Below are 27,200 nucleotides of genomic sequence, written 5' to 3'. Positions count from 1 at the left end.
TTCTTTATGAAAGCACTGAGCATTCCAGCATTCCCTTGCAGCTGCAATCACATATTCTATCATCCTGGTTTTAACTTAATCTATTCATTCAGAACTCTGGCTTACAGTTCCAAGTACTAGGACTTCTACTTTCTTTCTTTCTTTCTTTCTTTCTTTCTTTCTTTCTTTCTTTCTTTCTTTCTTTCTTTCTTTCTTTCTTTCTTTCTTTCTTTCTTTCTTTCTTTCTTTCTTTCTTTCTTTCTTTCTTTCTTTCTTTCTTTCTTTCTTTCTTTCTTTCTTTCTTTCTTTCTTTCTTTCTTTCTTTCTTTCTTTCTTTCTTTCTTTCTTTCTTTCTTTCTTTCTTTCTTTCTTTCTTTCTTTCTTTCTTTCTTTCTTTCTTTCTTTCTTTCTTTCTTTCTTTCTTTCTTTCTTTCTTTCTTTCTTTCTTTCTTTCTTTCTTTCTTTCTTTCTTTCTTTCTTTCTTTCTTTCTTTCTTTCTTTCTTTCTTTCTTTCTTTCTTTCTTTCTTTCTTTCTTTCTTTCTTTCTTTCTTTCTTTCTTTCTTTCTTTCTTTCTTTCTTTCTTTCTTTCTTTCTTTCTTTCTTTCTTTCTTTCTTTCTTTCTTTCTTTCTTTCTTTCTTTCTTTCTTTCTTTCTTTCTTTCTTTCTTTCTTTCTTTCTTTCTTTCTTTCTTTCTTTCTTTCTTTCTTTCTTTCTTTCTTTCTTTCTTTCTTTCTTTCTTTCTTTCTTTCTTTCTTTCTTTCTTTCTTTCTTTCTTTCTTTCTTTCTTTCTTTCTTTCTTTCTTTCTTTCTTTCTTTCTTTCTTTCTTTCTTTCTTTCTTTCTTTCTTTCTTTCTTTCTTTCTTTCTTTCTTTCTTTCTTTCTTTCTTTCTTTCTTTCTTTCTTTCTTTCTTTCTTTCTTTCTTTCTTTCTTTCTTTCTTTCTTTCTTTCTTTCTTTCTTTCTTTCTTTCTTTCTTTCTTTCTTTCTTTCTTTCTTTCTTTCTTTCTTTCTTTCTTTCTTTCTTTCTTTCTTTCTTTCTTTCTTTCTTTCTTTCTTTCTTTCTTTCTTTCTTTCTTTCTTTCTTTCTTTCTTTCTTTCTTTCTTTCTTTCTTTCTTTCTTTCTTTCTTTCTTTCTTTCTTTCTTTCTTTCTTTCTTTCTTTCTTTCTTTCTTTCTTTCTTTCTTTCTTTCTTTCTTTCTTTCTTTCTTTCTTTCTTTCTTTCTTTCTTTCTTTCTTTCTTTCTTTCTTTCTTTCTTTCTTTCTTTCTTTCTTTCTTTCTTTCTTTCTTTCTTTCTTTCTTTCTTTCTTTCTTTCTTTCTTTCTTTCTTTCTTTCTTTCTTTCTTTCTTTCTTTCTTTCTTTCTTTCTTTCTTTCTTTCTTTCTTTCTTTCTTTCTTTCTTTCTTTTCTCTTTCTTTCTCCATTTCTCCCTTTCTTTCCTTTCCTTCCTTCCTTTCCTTCCTTTTCCTCTGCTTTCCTCTTATCCAGGTGTGTATAAACACACGTTTTAGAATCTGGATCAACTGGTTTCCATGCTGGAAAACTCAGCTACGTGGGACTTCAGGACTTTCAGCCCCTCAGATCACCTTGCTCTCAACTTGCCAGCTCTCCTGAGCACCAAATCCACTTGAAAACAGAGAAAAACATTCGGCTGATAAGGAAAACTGAACACAAAGAGCACGACACTTCCCAGGCACCATGAAAGGGAAGCAAAAGGAGTCTAAAACGAGAAGAAAAGCCTTCCGTGCCCCCAGCTCGCGTTTTTATCCCGTGTGCTCCGGGCTGCACGTGCGGAATGAAAGGACAGTGGGGCTCCTGCCTCCTCGGCCGCCTTTCACACTGATCAACACGATAAACTTAGGAGCACCATGAAAACCCGTGTGCCTGCAAGGGAGCTGGGGAAGTGATCCCGGCTCCCCCTCATTCTCATGCAGGATTGTGGATATCCAGGCCAGCCTGGCAGGTATTTGGCTGAGCCTCTTCAGAGCCTGCAGTGGCAGGTGTTTGATCTCCTCCCCAGAGAGCCCGCTCGGCTTCTCAGCTATTCCAGGCTCTCGTTTTTCTCAGCATCCACCCCAAACCTTTCTTGCTACAAGGCTGGTTCCTCCTGGTCTTGTTCTGACAGATGTGTGACACAGATGAGCGACCCATAATGCAGAGTATGAATTTCAGCTGCTTCTTTTACAGCATGACACCTCCTTGTCTCGGAGAAATTTTACACAAAATCAGATGGAATTAATTTATTTCAAGGATTTCTGTGCCTTTGAAAGAGGGTTTCCCTCTGCCACCACGTTAGCTTTGTAGTTTCACAACAGCAGAACAGTGAATTGAGATGCTCAGCAGTTTTTTCTTACTCTTTTTCTTTTTTATTTTTTTAAGGAAATGGTTATTCATTGATATTTAAAGAAAAAGCAAACAAATATTTGATGTTTGAAAGGGGGGAGCCCTGGGCAAGCACAGAGAACTCAGGTGAGCTGTTTTATGGGACTGAAAACAACGCAGGGATGGGGGAATGAGGCTGCTACAAAGGTAAATCCTGACTGTGTAAATACAGAGAGAGAGCTTTGGTTATCCTCAAACGGGAGAGAGAGGCACCAAACACACAGCTGTTCTAATCCAGCCTGACACATTTCAGCATCACAGAAAAGGAGCACAAGAAGAACAAGACTGAGGGAACAGCAGAGATACAGGAGGTCAGTGAGATCAGCAGAGTTTGTGTCCTACCCAGAGTCCAGCAGGTTTTCTGACTGATGCTAAATAATAATTTTACCACAGAGCTGAGCAAGGCAGCTGGAAAATCCCCTCTCCCTCTTAAAAGCCTAAAATCTGCTCATTATGCCAATCAATTTGTGGTTGTGCTTTGTGGACACCAAATCCATGTAGATATATTAAAAAAAAGTCCTTTCTCTTGAATTCTACTCCTCTGCAAGAAGCAAAATACACTCAAAGCCTTCTCCAGCTCTAAAGGACTTCTGAACTTTCAAAGAAAAACTCCATTAGTTTCTTTTCTCATCATTTCTGTGCACAAGCTTCCAACACTTCCAGGCTTTCCCTGGCATTCCAAACAGGACAGAGAAAATGCAACAAGAAAATCTATTCCTTGGGTATTTCCAGCCCAGTTAGTTTGAGGAATTAGAAGAAATCTATGAAAGAAAAAAAAAAAAATAAAGGCATGTGCAAGGTTTTCATGGATGTTTTTCAGACCAAAGGGGTTCTGACGGATTTCAGAGATGCATCCAGACTTCAGAGTGAGTTTCCAAACCAAACACGGCTGCAAACCCTGACATCCATCAGCAGCTCGTTTGCTGACCTTCCTATCATGGAGCAAAAAGGACCATTGAAAATCATCTCAGAATATTCTGCTTTCATGGCCATTTTTCCCCGTAGCACTCCGAAGTCACCAGAACACAAATATTCATATTGCAAGTGGTCAAAGCCTTGCTCTGGGCTCAGCAGTAATGTGGACACACACCAGGGTCACACAATAAATCTCATTTTTCTGACTTCCTTCCTTGGAGAAAATCGTGCTATCAGGATAATACGATTTAAAATGGCCACAACTGACCCTGGTGGTGTCTTTTCTTGGAATTAAATGCTTTAAATAGCAAATGGATTATTGGGCTGTGTGAACACCAGCTGGACATGAAGTGTTTTGCCTAAAGCCAACCCAGCTCCTGGATGAGGATGGGATTTGCTGGATGGTTGGACAGCTCTGATGCAGCAGAAAAATGAGCATGATTTAAATCCCACATTTCCTACTCTGGGAGTGCCCAGTCTGTACCCATTTTTAGCAGGAGATGCTCTGGGGTCTGCAGGAAAGGCCATCAGAGCAAAGAGCCAACTAGCATATGGTGAGCAGCAGACCTGGAATGGAGGGTGGGACACCAATCCAATTCCAAGTTTTTGTTGGCAAAAGGACTGGCAAATATAAACTGCCAGGAATAAATTGACGTTGGAGCTCCGAGGACATGTTCTAGTCATCAGCAGACACAAAGCTGAGAGGAAGGATCTCACTTGGGGACAGCACAGCCTCCCTAGGAAAAATTGCACATCCTTCCTGCTTGGGATTGCAGGAAACCAGGGAAATAACCTCCAGGATTGCTCCAGAGCTCCGTTTCCTACAGGAATTTGGGTGGAAAAGAGACACCCAGGCAGAAAAAAGGAATGAGGTCAGTGTGGGGAGCATCCCAAGCCCAGACAGAGCTGAGTGTCCAGCTGGTTGTGTTTCCCTGTGCATGGATTCACGTGGCAACCCTGGCCTCAGCACAGAAGTTTTCCAGGATTCACCTTTTTTAAGATTCCCGTGACAAGGAGAGTGATTAATCTCCATTTCATGGCAGCAGGAGCTGAGCAAGAGACTGCTTGGATTTGCCAAGATAACCAGGAGAAAAGTCCAGCTTATTTCTGGGCAGAGCTACAGAAAGAGGGAAAAAACGGAACCAGGTATTAAGGGAAGAGATGAACAATGCAAGTCAAGACTTTCCTGGTTTTACCTATAAATATAAGTAATTGGAAGGGCAAACATTCAAGAAATGAAAATTCCTCTTGAGTCATTTTTAAATTGAATACTTAAGTAAAGAAGAATTCAGCACTGTCCTAAAAACTACCTTGAGGCAGCAGCACTGACACAAATTTCCAGAGTTTTCCCAGACTTTCTGTGAGGAAGAACCAACGCTCTGGGGGAGAGGAGCTGAAACTTAAGACTGAAATTCCAGTGGAAATTCAGAGAAGCAGTTCCTTCAGGCCTTGTGTTTTTTTTTCTTCTGGAACAGAAGGAATTATTGCACTGAGCAGGGTCTGAGATGTCCTGACAGCAGCAGTGCAGAGCTATCTCTGCAGCAGTTATTAATGAGCTGGAAAAACGCTGGGCAGCAAACTCGCCTCCCCTGCCCAAGGCCAGAATTCATGGCAACAAATCCCTAAAATAATCAGCTAACTCCAGAAGATTAGCAGAGAGGATGCCTCCACATGACAGAAGATTTCTTAATTTCAGTTACTTGCAAGGCCGCGTTGAGCAAGAGGAAAACTTCCTCTGAAGTTTATAAATGAGTTTCTAATCTATTCCCCAGCTTTCGGTGTTTCTGCTCTCTATTCCATGTTACAGGCTAAAATAAGGAGGGGAAAAAAGTAATAAAACAAATGAATCGCTTGGGTTAGCCAAGAAAGGATTGAAGCACCTCATTTGGACTCCTCCTGCTGCTACTATTACTATTATATATATATATTTTATATATTTATATGCATGTTTACAGAGCGTTGCTGAAATTTCCATGCTGAAACTTCCAGAGGGAAGGCACCACTGAACATCACAGAGGAGCTGACTTCTTGTGATTACTTTTCTATATTTTTCTTCCCAAACTGTCCCACGAAAAATAAATTTGGTTGGTTTTGTTTTTTTTTTCCCCCCAGAACACATATTTTATTATCTCATAGAAATCTTGTAGAATCTAAAAATCAAAACACATCAAAATACACTGTGGTCCTGCAAGGTGTGTGCGACAACAGTCCCACCTTCACTGCTCAGCAGAACCTTGGTTTATTTCTAGAGCAAGGTATGAAAAAGAAAAATAAAAAACGCAACAAAAAGCATTTTCTGATTGTGTTATGTTATGTATATTTATATTTAATTATTTTCCACTGGCTTTCATTTTTACAGCAGCACCATCGGGGCTGGACCCAACTTTAAGTCAGGCTGGTGGTTACTCACCCCCACATCCCCTTTGCTCCCTCCCCAGCTGCTGTCCAGGTTTTCCCATTTATCCAGCGAGCTCCAAGAGGCTCCTGCCTGATCCAAATTCTCCTTATGATGGGATTAACCCAATCCTGCACAGCCCTCAGGATCCCAGGGTATGCTCACGGAACCATCTGGCCTCTCTAAGGTGTGGGACCACCCAATAAATCCCGACTCCTGATTCCCCCCGGAGCAGGATCCCTCCTCCCACACTGAGGGATATTCCCTGCTCCATGTAAAGATCTGGAGCTGGCACAGGGCAGGTCCTGCCTCTGCTGCTGGATCAGCTCCCACCCCACCCCAGGGGTGGCTCCAAATCCAGACCTGATTCCAGGACCTAATTCCAGCAAAACCTCGTGGCACACTCAGCTCAGGATCTGAGGAGGAATTGCAGAGCAGAGGGAGGGGAGGCGCGGGGGGTGTTACCTTCCCAGTTACCACACAGCCCCGAAATCCCACAGGCCATCATTCCAAAATTTGTGATGTTTTGTCTACTCTGGTGATTTAAGGTTTGTCAGAAAATGTCAGAAAGGCCACGGGGCCAAGGGCTTCCTGATGACTGAGGATTTTCTTTCACATGACCTTCCTGAAGTTGATTTTGGGCTCCAGACAGTGCTGCCTTCAGCCCTGACAGGGGCCGGCTGGCAGCAGATTCATGGGGATCTCTGGGGCATTCTGGCATTTTCAAACTGAGCCGGGGCTGTAATGCCTCCTAATCATCCAGAATATTGTTTCACTGGCGGGGTGGAAATGCCAGCCCCTCACCTGGCTTAGCAGGGAGAAGGAGCCTGTGCTCCAAGGGGTGCAGACAATTAAAAACTCTTCGGATGCGAGCGGGCAAACACGAATGTCGAGTGTCGGCATTTCATGTGTGACAGTGCACGTGGCTTTGAGCAGGGGAGCACTGACATGAGTTCCACAGACACAGAGAGAAAAGGAGGATTGGGAGAGAAGTGTTAAAACTGTTAATTTAACTCTTTACTTTATGTTTAAACAGGTAATTTGTGTTGGAACTGCTCAATGTGCGTTTGTGAGCGTTCCCACAAACCCCAAGCAAAGGGAGCAGGGACTGGCACGTGAGGGTTTCACACTCTTTAGGAAGCTCTTGGTTATAAAAAGTTTATGAATCTCGAATTTGCATGTGTTATCAGCATAAGTGGTTAATCAGCAAAATGTCTTAATGAGTCTCCTTTGTGCCCTGATCACAGAACCATGGAATGGTTTGGGTTGGACCTTAAAGATCATCCCATTCCACCCCCTGCCACGGGCAGGGACACCTTCCAGCACCCCAGGCTGCTCCAAGCCCCGTCCAACCTGGCCTTGGACACTGCCAGGGATCCAGGGGCAGCCACAGCTTCTCTGGGCACCCTGTGCCAGGGCCTCCCCACCCTCACAGGGAAGGAGTCTAAATCATTTATTTTGCCAAGGGAGCAGCCTCCTGCCTCCTCATCTCCACAAAAATGCAGTTTCTAACTCAAAGCCTGTGTGTCTGGGCTTGAAATGCATCATGAGGACAAGGTGACCTCTCCTAAGTCTGCTCCTGGAGTTCAGGGACACTTTTACCCGAGGATGCTGCTCGCTGGAGCCGTGTGTCACCTGAGCTGTGCGTGCAGCACATTTTGGACACCTCCTCAGCCCCAGCAATCCAGGGAAATCAGACAGCAGGTGATAAATCAGTGCTGGAGAGCAGCTCGACATCACAGCTCCGGGGTTTGCACCGGAGGGAGGAGGAGAAGAACCAACTCTCTCACAAAGAGATCTCATTTAAAACTGCGTGAGGCGTTCACGTCGTATCCAAAATCCACATTCTTTGCTGCAGAGAAATGGGAGATTGGCATTAACCACTTCATAGCCTGGAGTTGTGGGAGCCCTGGGACTGCCACTGTTCCACCTTGTGCCGTGCGTGTGCCTGGGGCTGCCTCAGCATTCTGGAGATATGGAGAGAGCAAACTTAACCACTGCAAGTCCTCCTAACTTGGCCTGATTTATGGGCTCAACCCCCCCCGAGATCTCTTTGTGGAGCCATTTCTCATACCCACACTCACTAAACAACCAAGCCCAAACATCTGTATCACAGAAATTCAACATACAGTGTTATTCCTGCGAAATAATTTAACCATCGGGTCCTTTGCCGACTTTTCCATGCCAGCTTTACACCTTTTTTTTACTTTACATGCTTCATTTCAGCAAAATCAAGGATGCAAACTTCTTAGAAGTACTTAGTTTCCATGGAAACCTAAGCTGACCGCAACATTATTGTTCTCAAGAGGGAACTGACTTTACTATATGTTCATTCACTGAATTAATGGACTCCTGGTTCTTTTATTACCAGCCCTCTAACAATAGAAAGAGAGAAATGTTATAAAAAAGACTCTCAGACAACTGTCCACTCTTTTGTCCAGGGCTTATTGGAATGACGCAAGTCTATTCAGGAAAAGATTATAAAAATCAACTCAAAGCTGCCTCTGTTTGTGGCCGCTAAATATACCTTTATTTCATAAAGATACAACCTATAAAACAAGCAAATTAAAGCTCTTTCTGAAATAGTAACAGTGAGGCAGCAGCCCCGGAGAAACGGGGCTTTAGCTCTGATATCTGGGATTGTTCTGGGGTTGTGGAGCATCTTTAACCCCCAGCTCTGTGTAAATTCTCCTCCAGGATGAGGATGGAGGGGGGCAATTCTCCAACGTACAGGAAAATGAAGAAAAATCCTTGCAAACTGTGGGCTTAAATCTTCCCTGAGAGTTGTAGGACACCTTCCATGAGCTGGGGATGATAGATCCCCGTTAAGTGCAGAAAGGCACGTGCAATTTGTGCTGCAAGGGCAGCAGCTTGGAGCAGGCCGGGTTCAGCTCCCCGCTTTGCTCTCTCAGGGTGCACAATGCGCTGCCAGCCCCCGCTCAGGCCTTGGGGGGGTTTGGCCTGCCCAATAATTGCTGCACAAAAGACAGTGAACAGTTCCCTTGCTCGTCCCTAACTACCTTCCTGACTGCTTATTGAAGTCTGATTTCTTACTCCTCTGGGTCATCATTCATCAGCCCCGCAGATCCCGCCGGGAGAGCCCGGCCAGACCTCTCCACATCCCTCCTTGCCAGAGGCCATTCCTGACGGCCCCGTGATATAGAAAATGTCTTCACAGCGACCCGGCGGGACGAGCCGCGGCCATAATACCCAAATAATCATTTTGCAAATTATCATAATTATCAATCAATCATCCCTGTGCGAACAATGTGCTCCTGAAGTATCAGATGGTTCCTGTGACCTGTAGCATTTTGGATATAATAATAAACCCGGGGAGATTTATGGCCCCATCCCACCTCGCATCTGCAGCAGCAAAACACTCGTTGGGGTTTTACTTTTGCTTTAGAGCTGAAAGCTTTCCTCATACCTGGGTTTCTTGGTTGCTACTTGATGCTTTTCTAAGGGACCAGAATTTCTAATCACACCCAGTTTTCTAAAATTAACTTTATTTAAAAAAAAATAAAAATCAGTGTGATTTGTGAGTGCAGAATAAACTGCTTAAATTGCTTTTATTTTGCAGCCTCATCAGCATTATATTTACAGCTTCTAATATCTGGCAATGTAGGAATGAGGCCAGAAAAGGAGGGGGGGGAAATTGGTTTTGTCTTCAGTTTTTGTTGTGTTTTGCACAATGCCAGATTGAATCCAACCCTTTTGAAGCCGATAGCATCTCCCGCTCCCCGCGCAGCACATTCTTGTTAATGGATAAATTCAAGCTCTCCAGAAAGTCAAAGAATAAATTTAAAGCCTTTTGCCAAATGCCTATCCTATTGGATTTTGATAAGACGGCTATTGAGCTTTAATAATGTCTTCTATCCTTTTTCAGCTGGCCCTTAACATGTCTCTTTATTTGTCCCTAAAGCCTCTTCAGCGATGCCTTTTTATTACAAGTCTCTCAGCTTGCTCTCAGGGGAGACAGGGTCGACAAGAGTGATAGATAGATAACTCTATAGATTATCTCCCACAGATGTTTTCTCTCCAGTAGCCCCTCAGGCTATTCCCTCTAAGTAAACAGAAACTAAATAGAGAGTCTACTGAAGAGAGAAGTCCCTGAGGTCCCTTGTCACCACGGTCAGAAAAACAACCCGACCCAGGGAGCTTGGCTGGGAGCTCTGCACACACAGAGAATCCTTCCCCAGCATTCTGGAGCCCTCATCCAAAGTGACCCTTGGAGGGGAGAGAAATGCATCTACTTGGGGAAAAAAATATGGCGTGTAATGGACACAGGCCTTGCTTCCTGCTGGAGGAAGGGGAAATCCTTCAGCTCAGAGTTAAAGCAAAATGAACACGGGGACGGTGACAATGACAACGAGCTGTTTGTTCCGTTTATTAAATGCAGTGGGGAAGCTTGGAAAATTCACACTGAGCTGCTCTCTAAGGAAAATAAACAGACTTATTAAATGCAGTGGGGAAGCTTGGAAAATTCAGAGGGAGAGGACACTGAGCTGCTCTCTAAGGAAAATAAACAGAGTGCAGGGACATGGGCTGGGAAAAAGACTTTTGGGAGCAGGGGACAATAAACCCACAGGTATAACTCATGGTTTTGTCTCTGAGTGTCTGCATTCAGGTCACTAAAATAACCAAAATAAGTGACTCTCCTGTTTTAGTATTGCTTCCACCACTGGTGATTTAAAATTAAACCAACAGGATGAGGAGCTCATGTGTATTTGTCTGAATTAAACTAAATATCAGCAAGCAAAGGTGATACAAGCTCGTTAGGAATACACCAATTTCAGTCCATGGAGCTGCACAGATATGGAAAATGATCCTGGATATGGCTCCTTTAATGACAATGAATTATTCCTGTCAGACCACCTCTAACAAAGAAATCAGCTTTGTGGGGTTAGTGGTCCCAGCAGAAATAACAGTAACACGAACTGAAAAATACTGGATATAGTGGGAAATACTTATTCTTTGTGCTCCAAGCCAAAGAAGAGCCTGTTTTTTTCTACCAGATACACGAACTGAAAAATACTGGATATAGTGGGAAATGCTTATTCTTTGTGCTCCAAGCCAAAGAAGAGCTCCAAGCCACAGGCTCTGCTGTGCTGCATCTTCAGACTTTTCACTGCCTTTCAGTTCATTGAAGTTATGTAAAAGAGCATTTTTTTCCTGGGAGCTTAATAGCAGAGAGAGTTCTGGCATCAGTTTTAAGCAGAGATTGCTTCCTGCACGTCTCCCTGCACCTCTCACTGCCATCACCTTCCCTTCCCAGCTTTTTCCTGGTTTTATGGATTTTTCTCTGCATCCCAGATTTTGTTTTTTGCTCTTTCTAGTCCTTGTTAGTGCCCAATTCTGAATCTGTGATGCAGCAGTCAAAGGAGGCACTGAAATTATGGCCTCCGCAGCTCCGATTTCCTCCCCTCCCAGTTTAAATCAGGCCACCCACTACAGTTACATTTGCCACCAACTCATCTCTGAAGGAATAGGAATAAATTGGAGTCAAATCTCAACTATTGTGTCTTCAGGGATATGACAACTGAATGATTTAGAGAGGCTGGAAAAGGAAATCTGCTCCCAAGAGGGTTTTGTGCCACCGGAGCCAAATGCCAGAGTGCTACTTCCAAACAATTGAGAGATCCTACAAAAATTGTCCAGAGTGATTTCTCATTCTTTAGTTTTCATTTTCTCCTGACTGAAAAGCTGTCTCGCAGTAGTCTTTTCACAAGCCATAAAGTTTAGACTTGAACTCTTTACCTTACTGCTCTGACCTCCTTTACCCCAGCTGTAAAACCCTACTGCCCATCCTTCAATAAATTTATCACCTCATAAACTCCCACTAGTGCTTCTCTACAATGCATTTAAAAGACACAAGTGGAAGGCCAGGCCTTCCCCCCTTGTCAAATATCATAATTGTCCAGTTTTATACCTGCTGCACGGGGAAATATTTAAGGACACGGCACTTTTCAAAGACCTGCAGTTTTTTGTAACAATCTCCCTTGAAATAAAAGCACAAAGTTTAAATATAAACCCATGGATTGAGCATATAAAACTGCCAGTCTCGTGTTTCCCTGTTTCACACAACTCCTGCTCTCTTTGGGGTAATGCAGATCCTGGAGGTGGGGATGGAGAGTTCATTTGTGATATCATAATTAAAGACTGAATAAGAAATAGCTGGGCCCTGGAGAATTCCCTCCGTCCTTGTGAGAAGTGTGGGGGGATAATAAGAACCTGCCACCTTGTCACCACGTCTGTCCAGACAAAAGGATCCCACAGAGGCAGGGACAGACACCCCATGAGTTATGGAGGTGCCCAAGGTAAAAAGTTCAGCCCTGGTGCCACAGGTCCCTGGCGAGGTCACGGCGCGCTCAGAGGGTGTTTCCTCTTGGGAGCCTCGAAAATGAAACCTGCTTTTTTCTTTTTTATCGTGGTAAGAACAGAACAGGCCATACTGGACAAGTGTCTAAATCCCTTTTCCCAGCCTGACTGTGGAGCCTGGCAAGGATTGCATTTCCCTCTGTTCGGCAGAGGGAAGCAAGGGATTCCTTTCATCTTTCAGAGCAGAGAAGCAGCATCGGCGCTCGCCCGAAGGAAGAGCAGCAAAGGCAGCTGTGGCAAGGTCCAACCTCAGAGAATTCAAAAACTTCATCAGCAGGACTGTGAACATCCTTTGTAAGACAATTCCATATAAAAGGAGTCACAACCAGCTCCTTATTTCCATGAGGACACACAAGCTCCAGCTGTTGAGAGGCTCTAATCAAACCTGACTTGTAACGTTTTAATTAGCAGAGCTGTTAACCAACAAAATCTCATTTTAGTGCTTCTGAGAGCAACCCCAACCCAAACAGCAGCCTGGCTACCCAAATTTGCCATGCTGAGGCTGCCTCCCAGCTCCAGTGAGGACATTTGTGCAGCTGGGCTGAGTGTGGAACACATTTTATCTGGTCACTGTTACAGCTCGAGCCCCACAATGTGATGAAAAGCACAGACCTGCTCCTTTTCCCTTGGACTTCACATTAGCCACATTTACATGCTGAAGCAACCTCCAAAAATTTAGCACTTTTAACAAAGGACCAACATTTTCTTTTACTGGAAAAAAGGTAAATGAGGTTTCTCGCTTTGGCCCAGCAGCTGTTTGTGTTGTAGCAGAATCAAGGAACACCTCAAACTATTATTTTCTCTTTCATAATGACTGGAATCACAAAAAGACAGAAAAATACGCCAACAGAACCACAGCACTTAATCCAAAAAAGCAACAGCAAACACTGGAAAACTTTTACGACGTTATTGCCATCGACACCTTGGTTCAAAAGTGAGGGAAGAGTGTCCAAGCCAGGGAATAAAACAACTCCCAGAAGACTGAGCCATGTCCTACCTTTTTTATACTGCCCTCCTGGGAGGTCACCTCGGGATCAGTCAGTATTTGCTGAGGAGAAAACAGAACAGAAAGAAAATTGAGTTGAGTTGCAACTAAGAATGTTATAAAATAATAGAGATTATTCTTGCTGTTGTTACGATGATGAAGGAGGAGGAAGAATTAATATTAAATTATTGATAATAATGGCCAAAACTCTCAACAGTTTTTACCACAGCTGTTAGATTTTAAGATTTTGTGTCGCTTCTGTGAATAATTCCCTCAGACCTGGCAGACAAGGACAGGTTTCTCTCCCACAAGGCAGGTGTGGACAACACGGGCACCAAGGGAACAGGGATCCTCAGGCTCTGGGGGAGGGAATCCCTCTGGAGCAGGGGATGCTCCGGCCCCCCAGCGCTCCATCAGCTGCTCTGGGAGCTCCTTAATTCCCCCTCCAGCCGAGGTGTGGTGGAACAAGTCATTAAATCGCTGCTGTGCTCCACCTCAGATTAGCTCCAGGTCAGCGGACATTCGGGAGGTCAAGTACCTCAACTTTGCATCACCCTGGATACCCCACCAGGGTAAACACACAGGGAACGGAGCTGATCGAGCGGCCTACGCCGGGAATTCCAGCGGCTCCCGGCGCCCGGGGGGGGGGATCCGGGATGGCTGAGGTCAAACAGACCCCTGAGGACAGGGTGGGGCAGGGTGCTCGGGGATCCCGGGCCAGGGGGAGGTGATTGGGCTGCCAAAGAGCAGGAAAAACCTCCAAGGGACAGAGATGAATATGCAAGCAAAGAAGGGAAGGGAAGGGAAGAGGAAAGGAAAGGAAAGGAAAGGAAAGGAAAGGAAAGGAAAGGAAAGGAAAGGAAAGGAAAGGAAAGGAAAGGAAAGGAAAGGAAAGGAAAGGAAAGGAAAGGAAAGGAAAGGAAAGGAAAGGAAAGGAAAGGAAAGGAAAGGAAAGGAAAGGAAAGGAAAGGAAAGGAAAGGAAAGGAAAGGAAAGGAAAGGAAAGGAAAGGAAAGGAAAGGAAAGGAAAGGAAAGGAAAGGAAAGGAAAGGAAAGGAAAGGAAAGGAAAGGAAAGGAAAGGAAAGGAAAGGAAAGGAAAGGAAAGGAAAGGAAAGGAAAGGAAAGGAAAGGAAAGGAAAGGAAAGGAAAGGAAAGGAAAGGAAAGGAAAGGAAAGGAAAGAGAGGAGAGGCTTCATTGCACTTCAGCAGCTGAGGGTTTGGCATGAAGTTCTTGGCCCCCTTTGGCCATGCCCAGGTGAGATCGACTGATTTACAGATTCCCAGCCCGTTGCCAAATCTCCAGCTCAGCTGCACTAACAAGGGGCTGTGTTTCCATGGGAAGAACCCCAAACCATTCCGTGCTTTACACCAGCTCTAATGGACGTTGAAACTGCGGTTTCCAAAGCAGCTGAGAGCAAATAGGATCAAGAGGCAAATCCCAGAGCCATAAAATTCTGTGTTCCGACCCTGGAGCACCCTGACATCCCCTTGAATGACTGGAGTTAAACACCCATCCTGCCTGGCCTGGATGTCACGGAGCTTCCAGGGAATGCTGACTGCTCCCAGTGCTCTCACCAGGAACCAGCAACCCCCAAAACCTTTGGAGAATTAGGCCATGAAACTTTCAGAGCTGAAACAGAAATGCAAAACGACTCCAAAACATCCACGGGACGCAGCTGCCTCCAAATGAAGACACTTGCCTGTAATTATTAAGTGCAAAAAGCCTTTGGACACAATTGGAGAAGTGTGTGCAGGCAGAGTGGGTAATCCGCCCGTCCAGCAGCACCATAAACATGGAGGGGAAAGAAAACTCCAATGAAGTGCAAATTGGGCTGTGGTGGAGCCCTGTATAAACAGGCTTAAGAGTCAGGAATTCCTGAGTCGGAATCGAGATGCCAACACAAGCTTCCTTTTGTTGGTTTGGACAGAGCTGTGCTCAAGGGGCAAGTTCCTTCTCTCAAACCTTTTTTTTTTTTTGCCTTTCAGTTCATTGCAGATCCTGAATTTTGAAGTTCTTAGAGAACAGAATTTCTGTGAAAATATTTCATCCACATTCCAAAACGGCGATTTTGCAGAAAATCCTCTGTAAGATCTTGCTGCTCGTTCGGAATATTTGAAAATGGCTGATTTTTGATATTTGAGTTTCCATCTATTACAGAACTTCTGGGGGACAAAAACCTCAATATCATGAAGAATTTTGATTTCGATGGAACCATCTCCGCACTCAAACTGTCAGAACATGGACAATTAATGGTGAACATGGTGGTGGTGCTGCACTGACTTGATGATCTTAAAGGTCTTTTCCAGCCTTCACAGTTCTGTGATTCTATGGGTGAAAAGGCATTTTAGCAGAAGGGGGAGAGTAGGAACTGGTTTAGATTAAATATTTCATCCTTACTTTACACGTGGTTTAAAAAAAAGATGTCCAAAATACAGTGTGGGCCTAAGCTCCACCACAGACCATCTGCATTGGCCTGGATATGTCCCACAGCCCAGTGTCCTGAATGTCCCATTTTCCTGCTCCAGCTGAGCAGGTTGGCAGCTTGGCACTGCTGGAGTCTCTGTGTAGGAGCAGAGGCCAGAATTCCAAACCTCCCCTTGCCCAAACCCTGCCAGGGCTCCGAACGAACCTCCAGAAACCTTCCTGGGTGGAGGAGAGCACCTCAAAATCGTCCTGGTGCGTTCCCAGTGTGGAATAAACACTGTCTGGTGACACCTGTCTCACCAGACATCAATCAACAGCCACACCAGGTGCCCTGGAGCAGAGCCCATCCCGGGATTCCACTCTCCACGGCATGTGGGAAGGGGGATGATGCAACACTGGGATGTCCATGGCACCTCCCCATTAGAGAGCAGAGGGAGAACCAGGCAAAGCAAGTCCCAGATATGATGTTTATTAAGAAAAAATAACAAAAGATACTTTGAAAATCTGCTCATTGGGTAATTTTAGCTCAGGCTAGGCTTCATCTCATGCGAGTGCCGCGAGACTAAATATAGAGCTCGACGTGTGCAGTGGGCTGCACTCCTGCACTTAACACAGATGTTCCTAAATGTGCTCAAAATTTACACCACATGCTTTTCCTATCAACTGATCTGTTGATTTTAGCCAGGAGAAAGACAACATGTCAGCAGCAGCCACGTCAGGAGAGCCTGTGCCTTAGGGCTGGGCTGGAGATGGATCTGCCCCACCAGTGAGGGATTTCCCCGCCCTTCCTTCCCTGGGCTCAGGGAATTGGTGGCAACAGGATCCTGCCTCAGTTCCACCAGTTAGGGATGTGCTAGAATTTTTGCAAAGCCCCCCGAATGTATACTAAACATGTCAGGGAACACCATGTGATTCTTTTTGAAAAACAGTTTACAAGCTGGCATTCTCCAGCTGCAGTTAACCCTAATTTGATTACATTACCGAGACAGATCACAATGAGCTTATGTAAATAGTAACGTTATCCATTCATTCCCCCAGCTCAGATAAACTGTCATTTAGGGGGGAAAAAGCCCCCAACCCAAACTTCAATAGGCACAGCCTGATGCGTTCAGCAAAGCATGGTGTGGTCAGCAAACTCTGGGGGCGAAGATGACAGACCTGAGCCTGCCCCTGCTGGATCTCTGTGAGTCTGGATTTTAAACAGATATTTCTACATCTGTTCAGAGTTGGAAGGAGAGAATGCCCAGTAATTGCACAGAAGTCAGGAGGCAGATGACAGCACTCTCTTCAGTAACTGGGTCTTTATGATCACCTGATTTTTCAGTAAAAGCTCCGTAGGCCACTGATGGCATCAGTGATGCTCAAAGCTAAGTGAGCACTTCAAGGTTTCACCCACTGCCTGGGCACCTGCCCTTGGCATTGGCCCTCCCCAAGCACACTGGGGTCATCACTTCCAGCTCTGGAACCTGGGCTGTGCCACCTGCACCATCTCAAACCTGCCTCTTCTTCTGGGACCACCACGCAGCTGGGTCAGAACAAGAACTAGAAAAATGCTTCTTTTGCCTTAAATTAGCCAAGGGCCTGTGATGCTTACCTGCAAACAAGTTCACATGAACACTTCAGGTGAAAGCAGAGGCTCTGGCCCTGCTGTGCCTGCTTTGTGCTGTTCATAGTTGGGTTAATGGCAGACTCACTCTGCTTGGCTGTGACGTGATGGCCCCGTTGTCTGCATGGACACAGGAACGGCACGACCCGCAGAGCAAACAGCTCCTTCCAGCCAGCTTGTTGTGGCTCCAAAAAATGTCTCAGGTCAGAAAATCACAGAATGTCCTGAGCTGGAAGGACCCACAAGGGTCATCCAAGCTTGTGGCCCTGCACAGGACACTCCAACAGTCCCACCCTTTGTCCAGAGTTCTTACACACAGGTGTGGTACTGAGCAACATCTGGAGCAGCACAGCACCCCTACAACCTGGCAGAGTTCATTCCAACCCCAACCAGCACCCACCACCTCCAGGACATGGTTTCTGAGCAGGTAAAATCGTTTGGACACCACTGCAGGCACCTCTCCTGTCCAGCAGCTCGAGTGCTCACACACGTCACCTCCTCCCTGCACCTCAGTTCCCCCCCAGCTCAGGAGACAACGCTGTTATTAAGCTACAAGTCTTGTTCTTCATAATTCCCATTAATTATTCCCTTAAAAGTTTTATCCTGCCAACTCCTGAGTGGGCTGGCCCCGGCCCAGTCAGGTATTTAGGCAAGAAGTATCAGTGAAATGAATAGAACCAGGAGGGTTTCCATGTGTAAGTGCTCTTCTGGCCATAGGCCAGGAGCACAAAGGACCTTGTGGGACCCAGCCCAGGCACAGAGCACCAAAACCCATGGCAGCTATTCCATGGGGAAGAGATTCTTTACAACTTTATATCCATTATCATACGGTCCCAGATGGGTTTGGGTTGGAAGGAACCTTAAAGATCATTTTGTTCTCCCCCTGCCATGGCAGGGACACCTTCCACCCTGTGCCAGGGCCTCCCCACCCTCCCAGGGAGGAATTTCTTCCCAATATCCCACCTAAATTTCCCCTCTTTCAGTTTGAAGCCATTCCCCCTTGTCCTGTCTCTCCGGGCCCTTGTAAACAGTCTCCAACTTTCCTGTGGGATCCCTTCAGGTACTGCAAGACCCCAATTAGGTCACCCCAAAGCTTCTCTTCTCCAAGATCCTCACACATATATAAATATATATATATAAATATACATTCGAATGCAGCAGCCAACAACCCACAGAGCCACATCACAGCACCGACGTGCAACCAGACATGGAAGAAGCCCACAGAAAACCATTCCAGCACTTAAAAATTTGGTCTTGCAGCCATATTGTTAAAATACAGGGGTTTTATAGCGTTTTCTGGCCAACAATTTACCAAAATCTTCCCTTTTTCTATCGTAAGCAAATCTGTGAGCCCTATTAACTCGAGGAAATTTTCAATATCCTGCCTTGGGAATTTGAAGTGAATGTGCCTGGAATTAAGAGGGAAGGGAGGAAAGCTCTTCTCTGAGGGGAAGAATTTCCTCTCCTTGCTGGTGAGGGAAGGAGGACGAAGAGCACAGCTCTGACTGGCAAGGAACAAACCCCGGGCTGAAAAGAGTGGAAAGAATAAACCAACCATTCAGTGCTAAGGGCAACCCCAGCACAATTGGGAACACTGGGGAGCAGCCAAGCTGTGGTTTGTGGCCCAGGAACAGCCTGCAGAGCCCTGCCACTCCACAGACCATTTTATAACCATTTATTTTTCAGCTGGGAGCCTGGGCAAAAAGGTGGAACGGTGCTGCAGGAAAAATGTGTGGAATTAGGAGGGATCCACGGCCCAAAATTTCTGGAAATCTGCTGCAGGGAGCACCTCTGTACTTGCTCGTGTCCTGCATGGCTTTACAGAGGAATCCTCCCTGTTCTCCAAATCCCAGGAGAACAAAATGCAGTTTGCAGAGGTGACTTAGGACAGGTTATCCCAAATGGGCTTGAAAAGAAAGGAACATCCTAAATCATCCTTTAGTATGAAATAATGTGTTTGTACCCACAGACCAAACTTCAGGGAAATGCCAGGGGGAGATAATGCGAAGAAAAATGAATGTTTAAGAACAAAGACTTGGAGAAAGAACATAAACCTGTGATTTCCATACCCGCTATCACAACTTTTATCGCTGATTTTTAAAGACATAACTCCTCCATGCCATTGGGATCGAGTTAACTGCAGCTACCAGGAAGTCAAACAGGATCTAATGGAGAGAATTTGCCGTGACTTCAATGAGCTGAGGACTGGAGACTTCCAGCCAAGACAAATACGAGAGGGGACTGATTAGGAAATGTCACCGTTTCTCCTGCCAAGCACTCAGGGCCTGGTGATAGGAGAGTATTAAATATAATCTCGCAGTCTTTAGGGGCTCTTTGATTTTATATTGCATTCTTATCGGGTTCTTAAAGTCCAGTGTTAATGAGCATGAGAAACTCACTTGATAGTTTGGCAGTTTTGCTAAAAGCAAGTGGAGTTCATTCAGTGCTGGCCCATGGATCCAGCTGGAGATGCCTTTCCCTTTCCTATGGCTCCACGTGGAACCTCTGGCTGCTCTTCTTCTCCATCCCAGCAATCCAACACCATCTTTACAACCATCTCTTCGTGACCATCACTCAAAAAAAACCAGCTTTTACCAATAATCAGAATTGCCCCATCCCTGGAAGTGTTGAAGGATGAAGCTCTGAGCAACCTTGGCTCATGGAGGTGTCCCTGCCCATGGTGGGGGTGGAAAGAAAGGAGATTTAAGGTTCCTTCCAAACCAAACCATCCTGGGATTCTATGAATGAGGTTTTTAAGGACCCAGGAGCGGAGATGAAACATTTACACAGTAAACACATCCCCACTGCACCCCCTTTGGCAACAGACAGGGACCCCTGAAAGCAGAGCAAGTCCCAGTTAGCAGCACAAACCTCCAAGTCTGGTATTTTGCTCACTTTCTCCCAGAGAAGAAACCTGTAACAGTACACATGAGAAAAAAAGTTTAAATTAATTATGCTTTTCTTTTAAAAATCCCTTTACAAGTATTACCTCCACTTTCCTTCCTCCTATAGAGAAATCCCATTATAAAACTGAATTCTGGAAAGATGAAAGAGACACTACCCACACCGAGCAGTGTGTGCAGTCTGAGGATTAAAACAGAAGTTGTATGTTTTAAGTTGTGTCTGATTTACTCAATTTGTTCCTCTCCAACATGAAACTTGCCTGGCACAGACTGTTGAGCTAAATAAATGAAATAAAACACAAGATTCTTGGACACAAGCAGCCACATCTTCACTGTAACCACAGAGAAAACAGCAGTAGAGTGGAAGTTTAAGGTCATCAGCTCTAAATTCTGTCTGCCATGGGCCCACATTGCACAGTCACTTAATGTAGCCAGAGCTATTTATTATCCCAGCAAAAAATCATCTTGAGGAGTGAAGTGCAATGTTTTGGTTAACAGATAAAGCCGGGCTGTTTGTGGGGATGTAAATGGATTGGATGGCTAAATTCATCCACGAGCCATCCATCTTTTGCCCTCGACCCTTTTTAGTTATAAAAATGACCTTGGTATTGACAGAATAATGTAAACGAACTTCCCCCGTGGTTCATCTATTGATCCCCACTTTGTTCAGGTGATCAGTAATAATCATAAGTAAATGAAGAGGGGCCGTGCATCATCCCGCAGTGGCAGCGCTGGCGCGCGGGGGCTGACGGATGGGCACCTCTGGGCTCGGCTGAGGAGCTCATAGCTCACCTTAAATTGCAGCTTTTCCACCCAGGACAGGCAGTGGCAGATAAATCCATGAACAGGCAGCTCGGTGCACTCGGACCTGGGTGTCCAGTCACAGCTGGTGTGAGCAAGGGGTCTCGGAATGCCCTCAAAGGGACATGGGATGGATTCAGCACCGACGCCATCCAGTCCCTGGGATCATTCGTGATTTGACCCTCAGTCACCGATGCTTCCATTTGGGTGAGGTTCTGCTCATCACAGAATCATTTTGGTTGGAAAAGATCTCCAAGTTCACCCAAGGTCTCATTCTTGGTGTCTCTGTGGGGACTCTCAGTTCTGTTGGAATGTCCTTTCCAGAAACTCTCTTCTCCCTTCGGAGAGGCAGAGCTGCAGCACCTTCAACCCTTTGTGACAACATCAACGTTATTGCTCTTTTCTTACAAAATCCCTTTCATCACAGACAAGGCATTGCCACTGATGCTTTGATTGGCACCAATATCAAGGGAGGAGGAAACCTCAGCACTTCCATCCCTCCTGGCAAACAGGTGCCAAGGAGAAGGACTGGCATTAGATGTTCCAAGGGAAAATATTTTCTTCTTCAGGTCTCAAGACACAGAGCAGCTGGCTCTGGCTTCTCCCACCACCCTGTACTGAATGACAGCCTCCATCCCTACTTAAATGTGATCATCAGGCAGCTAAATTTTGAGAAAGAACAGAGAAAAGTGACCTCATTTCATTCTCTTCCTCACAGCCTCCAAAGGCTGATAAGAATTATGAATTGTTTTACCACATCCAAAGGGTCAATCAGAAGTATCTTGGTTCAGAAGCCAAGTCCTGCCTCTGCCCCAGCATTGCACAACTTCCCCGAGCTCACTCAGAGTGTTCCAGTGCCCCACATGTCAAATCACAAACACAAACATAAAAACCAGCTTGCAAATCCCTGAATTTCCACACAGAATTTGCCAACCCCCAGGAAACAGCAGCTCTAGAGCTGCTCCCCAGTTTCAGCCCAGTAACAGCCCCCGGTGTAACCCCAGCCGCGCACCGGAGCGAAGTGCCCGCGGCGGTCGGGGTCATTAATCACACTTGGAGGGAAATCAAGCCAGCGTGCAGCATTCCCAGCAATTCCCAGAGTCTGGAGTGGGAAATGCACTGTCTCATTTGGCAGCCTGGCTTCTCTGCCTGAGCTGGGAGAGGCAGGAGTGCAAGGGCCTGGCCCAGGGGAGGCCGGGCTGGCTGGGAATGCATCCCTGCCTGGCACCCCGACAGAAAGGATGGGAAATGTCAGCTTGATACCCATCAGCAGGATAACCTCACTGTCACTTTAACATGACAAGGTCATCACCAGGCAGGGTGAAGCAGGAAGAAAAATGGCCCATTAAAGCCAGGAGCTGGAAGAGAAACATGAGGCTGCTGTGGAGGTGCTCGAGTGCCGTTTGTTTTTGGGGAAAGGTGCGGATATTCCGGGCTCCTTCATAAGGATGAGCTTTCCTGAAAGGAAACGAAGGCAGTGACCAGTGCAGCCACCACAGAAGCCTCTCACAGGGGCCTTGAGGGAACTTTACATCACTTAACTCTCATTTAATTTAGCAAAAAACCTAAAAACTGCGCATCTGAAGAGCCTGGGCTCTCAGCAGGAGGGGAATTCCCTGTGCTGGGGTGTTTCTTTTCCATGTTAACCACAAGGAACAGCTTTATGGAATAGCTGTATGGACAGCTAGATGGAATTTTGGAGGGATAAAAACCCCCCAAATTAAAACATTTCATGGAGCAAAAAAATCCCAAAACACCACAACGAGGCTTTCCCAAATTTTAAGAAGTCCATTTAACCTGTGACTTGCAAGCCAGCTAAAGCAGGAGCTCCCTGAAGGAATGACAGCACAAACGGGGGAAAATTTTTGGGAGGAAGAGAAAAGGAAGGAAAACAGGAATTTCCCTAAAGGACATTTCAAGGTTCTCACCCCACCCCCCAATATCCATTCCTGCATCGTAATTTCCTGTCTCTTCAAGGAGAGTGGCTGTTGTGTGTGCCACACTCTGCCCCTTGCCCTGAAGCTGCTCAGCGATGGAGTAAGGACTTACTCTGAGGTGGAAAGTGAACTTGGAGAGGAACTCCCCGTACTACACTCTGAGCAAGCAAAGAGAGCAAGAGAGGGACAGAACAGCACTTTGCCTCCCTTTATTTTGAGGTGATATTGAGCAAATGATGCTCTCTAGAAAGAAAAGTTAATGGGGAATTATTCCGTGGCCCAGCTTCAGACACAATCAGCTTTTTATTGGGAAGGCACACTGAGCTGTTTTATCTGAATTGATAGGGCTGCCAGGTGAGCTCCCTTTTAAGAGCTGTAGAAACAGTCTCAGACAGGACTGGATAATATTATGCTTGGAATGATAATATTGTGCTTGGAAAAGGTCAATATTTTATTTAATCAGACAGACAGAGAGTGGGTGGCAATTTCAAGGCATTTTCTTGAGACAGGAATTCAGGGAGTCCAAATGGAAATAAGGTTTTGTTTTTTTTTTTTCTCCTTGGGTTTTCTGGGTGACTGGAACCCCCTGATTAGAAGTGAAGGATGCACTGAGCCCCTCGAGAACTCCTGAGATGAGGGAATGTGGAGATTTTAGCTCATTAGGATTCCTTGCACTGCAGATGCCACGGGCATCTCTTCCACCCCTTTCCAGGCAGTGTATTCCTGACAGATGAGGTGGGAGACATCCCCCCCAGAAACTCAAACCTGCTGCTTCCCTCTTCCAAAACAGCACCAGGGAAGCACTAAACATGGGTGAATCTTCCTCAGCTGTTCTCAGGGGCGCCTCAACAGCTCCTCTGTATCACCCACTGTCCTGGAGATAAATCACTTCTGGCCCTGGAAGCCAATTCTGGAATCTCTGCACAAGGTTTGCCTGAAGTGTGCCAAAATGGCCAAGAGATTAAAAAAAAAAAATCCATGATTATCCTTAGTAACTCCAATTATTTGCTGTTGGAATGAAACTGGGCTCTACATTTGGGGCTTCTTCAGAACAGCACCAGAAGGGGAAAAAAAAAAAAAGGACTTTTTCTTTTCATGCAAGGTTTTGAAGAGCACACACAGCCTGTATTGTTACCCAACACTCCAAGCAAGTTCTGAGCAAAATCTTGGGAGATCCAGCCCCGAGCATTGATTACAAGGAGTTTTTAATCTCGTGCCAAGAGGAACATTGAGGTTATAAGATGGCTCCACAACCATCTTGCCAAATAGCACAAATGTTTACATCTTCCAAACTACCACCAATAGATCATAGACAAAGAAATGTCCATAATGTACCCAGCTGCTGGAAACAAAATGTATTTAAGCCACTGAAGAGGGTTTAATGAAGTAAAGCATTTTTGTAACTGCCAGCTCAAAGTAAATAATCACTGATGTGAGCGGAGTTAAGAGATCCTGGCTCGCCAAATAATCTCAGTGTGCCATCGAGGAAGCTGCTGCTTTGTGGGAATAACATAACAGCACTTGAACATTCTCATAAACTTGGGTCTTGTCTTCCTCAACACCCTGAGCCTCCTGGGATGGGGGAAGTGTAAAAAGAACTTTACAGCATGTGCAGAATCTATTGCTTGGTGCAAGTACTAAAGGTTTAATTCACTCTGAAAGTCCGAGCTGTCGAAAACCCAAAACAACTGAAAATAAAAGGTGAAATACCTGCTTTGACTGATGCATAAGAAGCACCTGATTCAAACTGATACAGACAACTCTTTGGGGTTTTTTTGGAAGAACTTGCTCCGTAAGGCTCCCCTTCAGGAGTTTGGGGTTTTCACATTCCTGGCAGCTTTCCAGGATGTGTGAGCACAGCCACGGGCTTTCCTCACCCAGCACTCGCCTTCACTGCTTTGTTTAATCCAGGCACTGCCCTGGATGTTGTCCTGCAGGTATGGAAACATTTCTGCAGGTGAAAAGGAACATTTCCATCCCCTTTTTGGCTCTCAGAGCCTCTGTCCAGACAATCTGTGTAACTTCCACACTATTTTCCACCTTTGAGGATGCACAGTGACCTGAGCAGGTGAGCAAAAACCGTAAGATACAGCCAAAGAAGGAACAATCCGGCCTCCTGGCCTCACTTTTGGTTTTTGCTTGTGCACATGTGAAAATAAAAGCTGGTGTTCTGTGTATTCTCTATATTCTGTAGAGGGACACCTGGCCCTGTAGATTTTCTGTCCTAAATCACTTAAAAAGAGCACACCAAGCAGCATTTGCAACACTGTCTCACGAGCCACAAGAGCAGCATTCAGGTTCCAGGGATGAGAGTTCCATGCATTTGCTCCTCACAGATTTCCTGCACTCTGCTTGAATATGAATTCAACTGCTTCGCTTTTTTTTTTTAGCAGAATATAAAACCCCTTTTCCTTGCACCACATAATTGTGTTCCATGGCAGAACTGGCATCCATCATTGCCCCGCTGTCCCCTGCCTAAAAGATAAAACATCCAGAGGGTAATAAATGTCAAACTATGATTATTGATGCTTTCAATTAAATTGATTATCTATTTGAGGTGCAGAGCAGGGTGATTTATTGCTGTCTCTTTACGTTGCACTTGGCACAACAGCTTCCCTGCAAGGTGGGTGAGCCTTTGGATTGTTTCCATGGATTTTCTATTAAATCTGATTTTCCAGAAGTGGCTCACGACCACTCCAGTGCTGGGTGAACCAAAATGGCACCAGATCGAGGTGGGAATGTCTTGGTTTTTGTTATCTCCTGGAGAGTGGAGCTTGGGAAGCAAAAGGGAAAATTAGGAAATGAAAACTTTGAAGTGTGGAAGGACAGGAGACACCCTTGATTTACATCCCTCATTCCCAAACTTGCATTTACAGACTGCATTAGACAAAACCTGTGCATAATCTGGAGCTCTGCTGAGCACTCCCCACCTCAGCAGAGATGAGATGAGATGAGATGACCTTCGGCTCGTCACTGCATTGTGTTTTTATTAGTTTCAGATAACAGGAGCTATAAAATTCAAAGCCATTTGCTCCCCAATGATAATCAGCAGCTGCTTCACAAACAAGGCTTTTTTTGTGGTGCCACGGGGTGACCTTTATCGGATCATTCCCCTGGAGAAATGCCTTTTGTGGCTGGGGAAGCCAGGAGCACCTTCCACTGGTTCTCCAAAGCACAGCACAGGGTGGCTCAGTCTGCTCCAAAAAGCAAATTCAGCTCAAACCTGGGTGCAGCCTCAGCGAGCCATGCTTGTTTTGGGAAACGCCAGAAATTAGCATGAGAAAATTATAATTCTCTTCATGTGCTGCTCTTCCAGCAGGCAGATTTAGAGAACCTCAGTAAACAACCCCACCATTTCCATGGGGAAAAGAAAATCATTGCTGATGAGCCTCTGACTTTGAATTTGAGAAACTCCAATTTTCTCCATTTTTCTCCCTTATTGCTCACATCTGACATTTCCAAGCCCTGGGGAAGCTCCTTGGTGGAAAACCTCATGGCTGAACTTCCCAGGCAATGCCTGACCAAGTTTCCCAGCATTTTTTTATCAGGAGCACCAGGACAAAAGCCCAACTGAGATGTAAAACAGGAAGATGATTCTGCCTGAGAGACCTTGTGAAATAAGGGCAAGAGAAACAGCAAGCATGGAAAAAGAGAAGGATTCCTATCCCAATTTCAACAGACCAGAATGAGATGAGAAATTAAGTGAGGTCCCAAATCACCCAGGCTCTGGCATTTAGAAATTGAGTTTCGAGCTCCTTAGACCTAAACTTAACCACAAGGCTGTCAGTCCTGCTCAGATGGAAGCACCTTTGACCCCAGTAAGCTCAGAATTACACTCACATCCATTCAGACTTTGAAGCCTGGCTTATCTCGCAGCAGTGTAACTGTCCTCTCCACCAGAACAGGGCTAAAAACAAACACTCGAGGGAGATAAAAAAAGCAAAACAAAACTCCTGCAGCTCTGGAGAGATTTATCTATTTCACATTTCATAAAATCATAGAATTCCCTGAGTTGGAAGGACCCACAGGGATCAGTGGAATCCAGCTCCTGGTCCTGCATTTGCTGTGTCCCACCTCCATCCTGCTTTCTGAATTTGGAAGGAATCTGGGAAACACTGAAATGTGCCCAGCTTCAGAGAGGAACCCCAGCAAGTGTCCCACAGCCCAGAGCAGGAGTGGAAAGGGCAAATATTAAAGCAGTATTTCTATCAGATAATGAACTTGAGGATGCAGAGCACAGTGAGCCAGGCTCAAACCTGGCCAAGCAGTTACGAGTCTTAAAAGTCAACTCTCAAACAGCTTGGGGTCATCAGAACATTATTTTGGGCCATCAGCTCAGGAGAAAAAGGGACAAAACCCCTCAAGCCCTTCTCTTTTTTTTTTATTAAATGTCCCCTGTGGGAGTGTCAGAGCCTGGTAAGGACAGTGCTCCTCACAGGGACAGCACCTGCCAAAGGTGAGGCTCCAGAGAAGGCGCTTGGACATTCCCGCGTGCG

The 27,200-nt window shown here is 45.3% G+C and overlaps 1 protein-coding gene across 2 annotated transcripts in view; it reads right to left on the bottom strand.

Annotated features, from left to right (window-relative positions):
* The window catches only part of PRDM16 (PR/SET domain 16), a 291,370-nt gene that overhangs the window by 131,611 nt on the left and 132,559 nt on the right, over positions 1 to 27,200 (bottom strand). For both annotated transcript variants that reach the window (XM_017744088.1, XM_017744089.1), the window contains exon 3: positions 13,045 to 13,095. In XM_017744088.1, the coding sequence (XP_017599577.1) occupies positions 13,045 to 13,095 (51 nt within the window). The remainder of the gene's footprint in view (positions 1 to 13,044; positions 13,096 to 27,200) is intronic.

Source organism: Corvus brachyrhynchos, unplaced genomic scaffold, assembly GCF_000691975.1.
Source record: "Corvus brachyrhynchos isolate BGI_N302 unplaced genomic scaffold, ASM69197v1 scaffold68, whole genome shotgun sequence".
NCBI classification, from domain to species: domain Eukaryota; kingdom Metazoa; phylum Chordata; class Aves; order Passeriformes; family Corvidae; genus Corvus; species Corvus brachyrhynchos.
The sequence above is the reverse complement of the archived record's forward strand: the minus strand, read 5'-3'. Positions and strand labels throughout refer to the sequence as shown.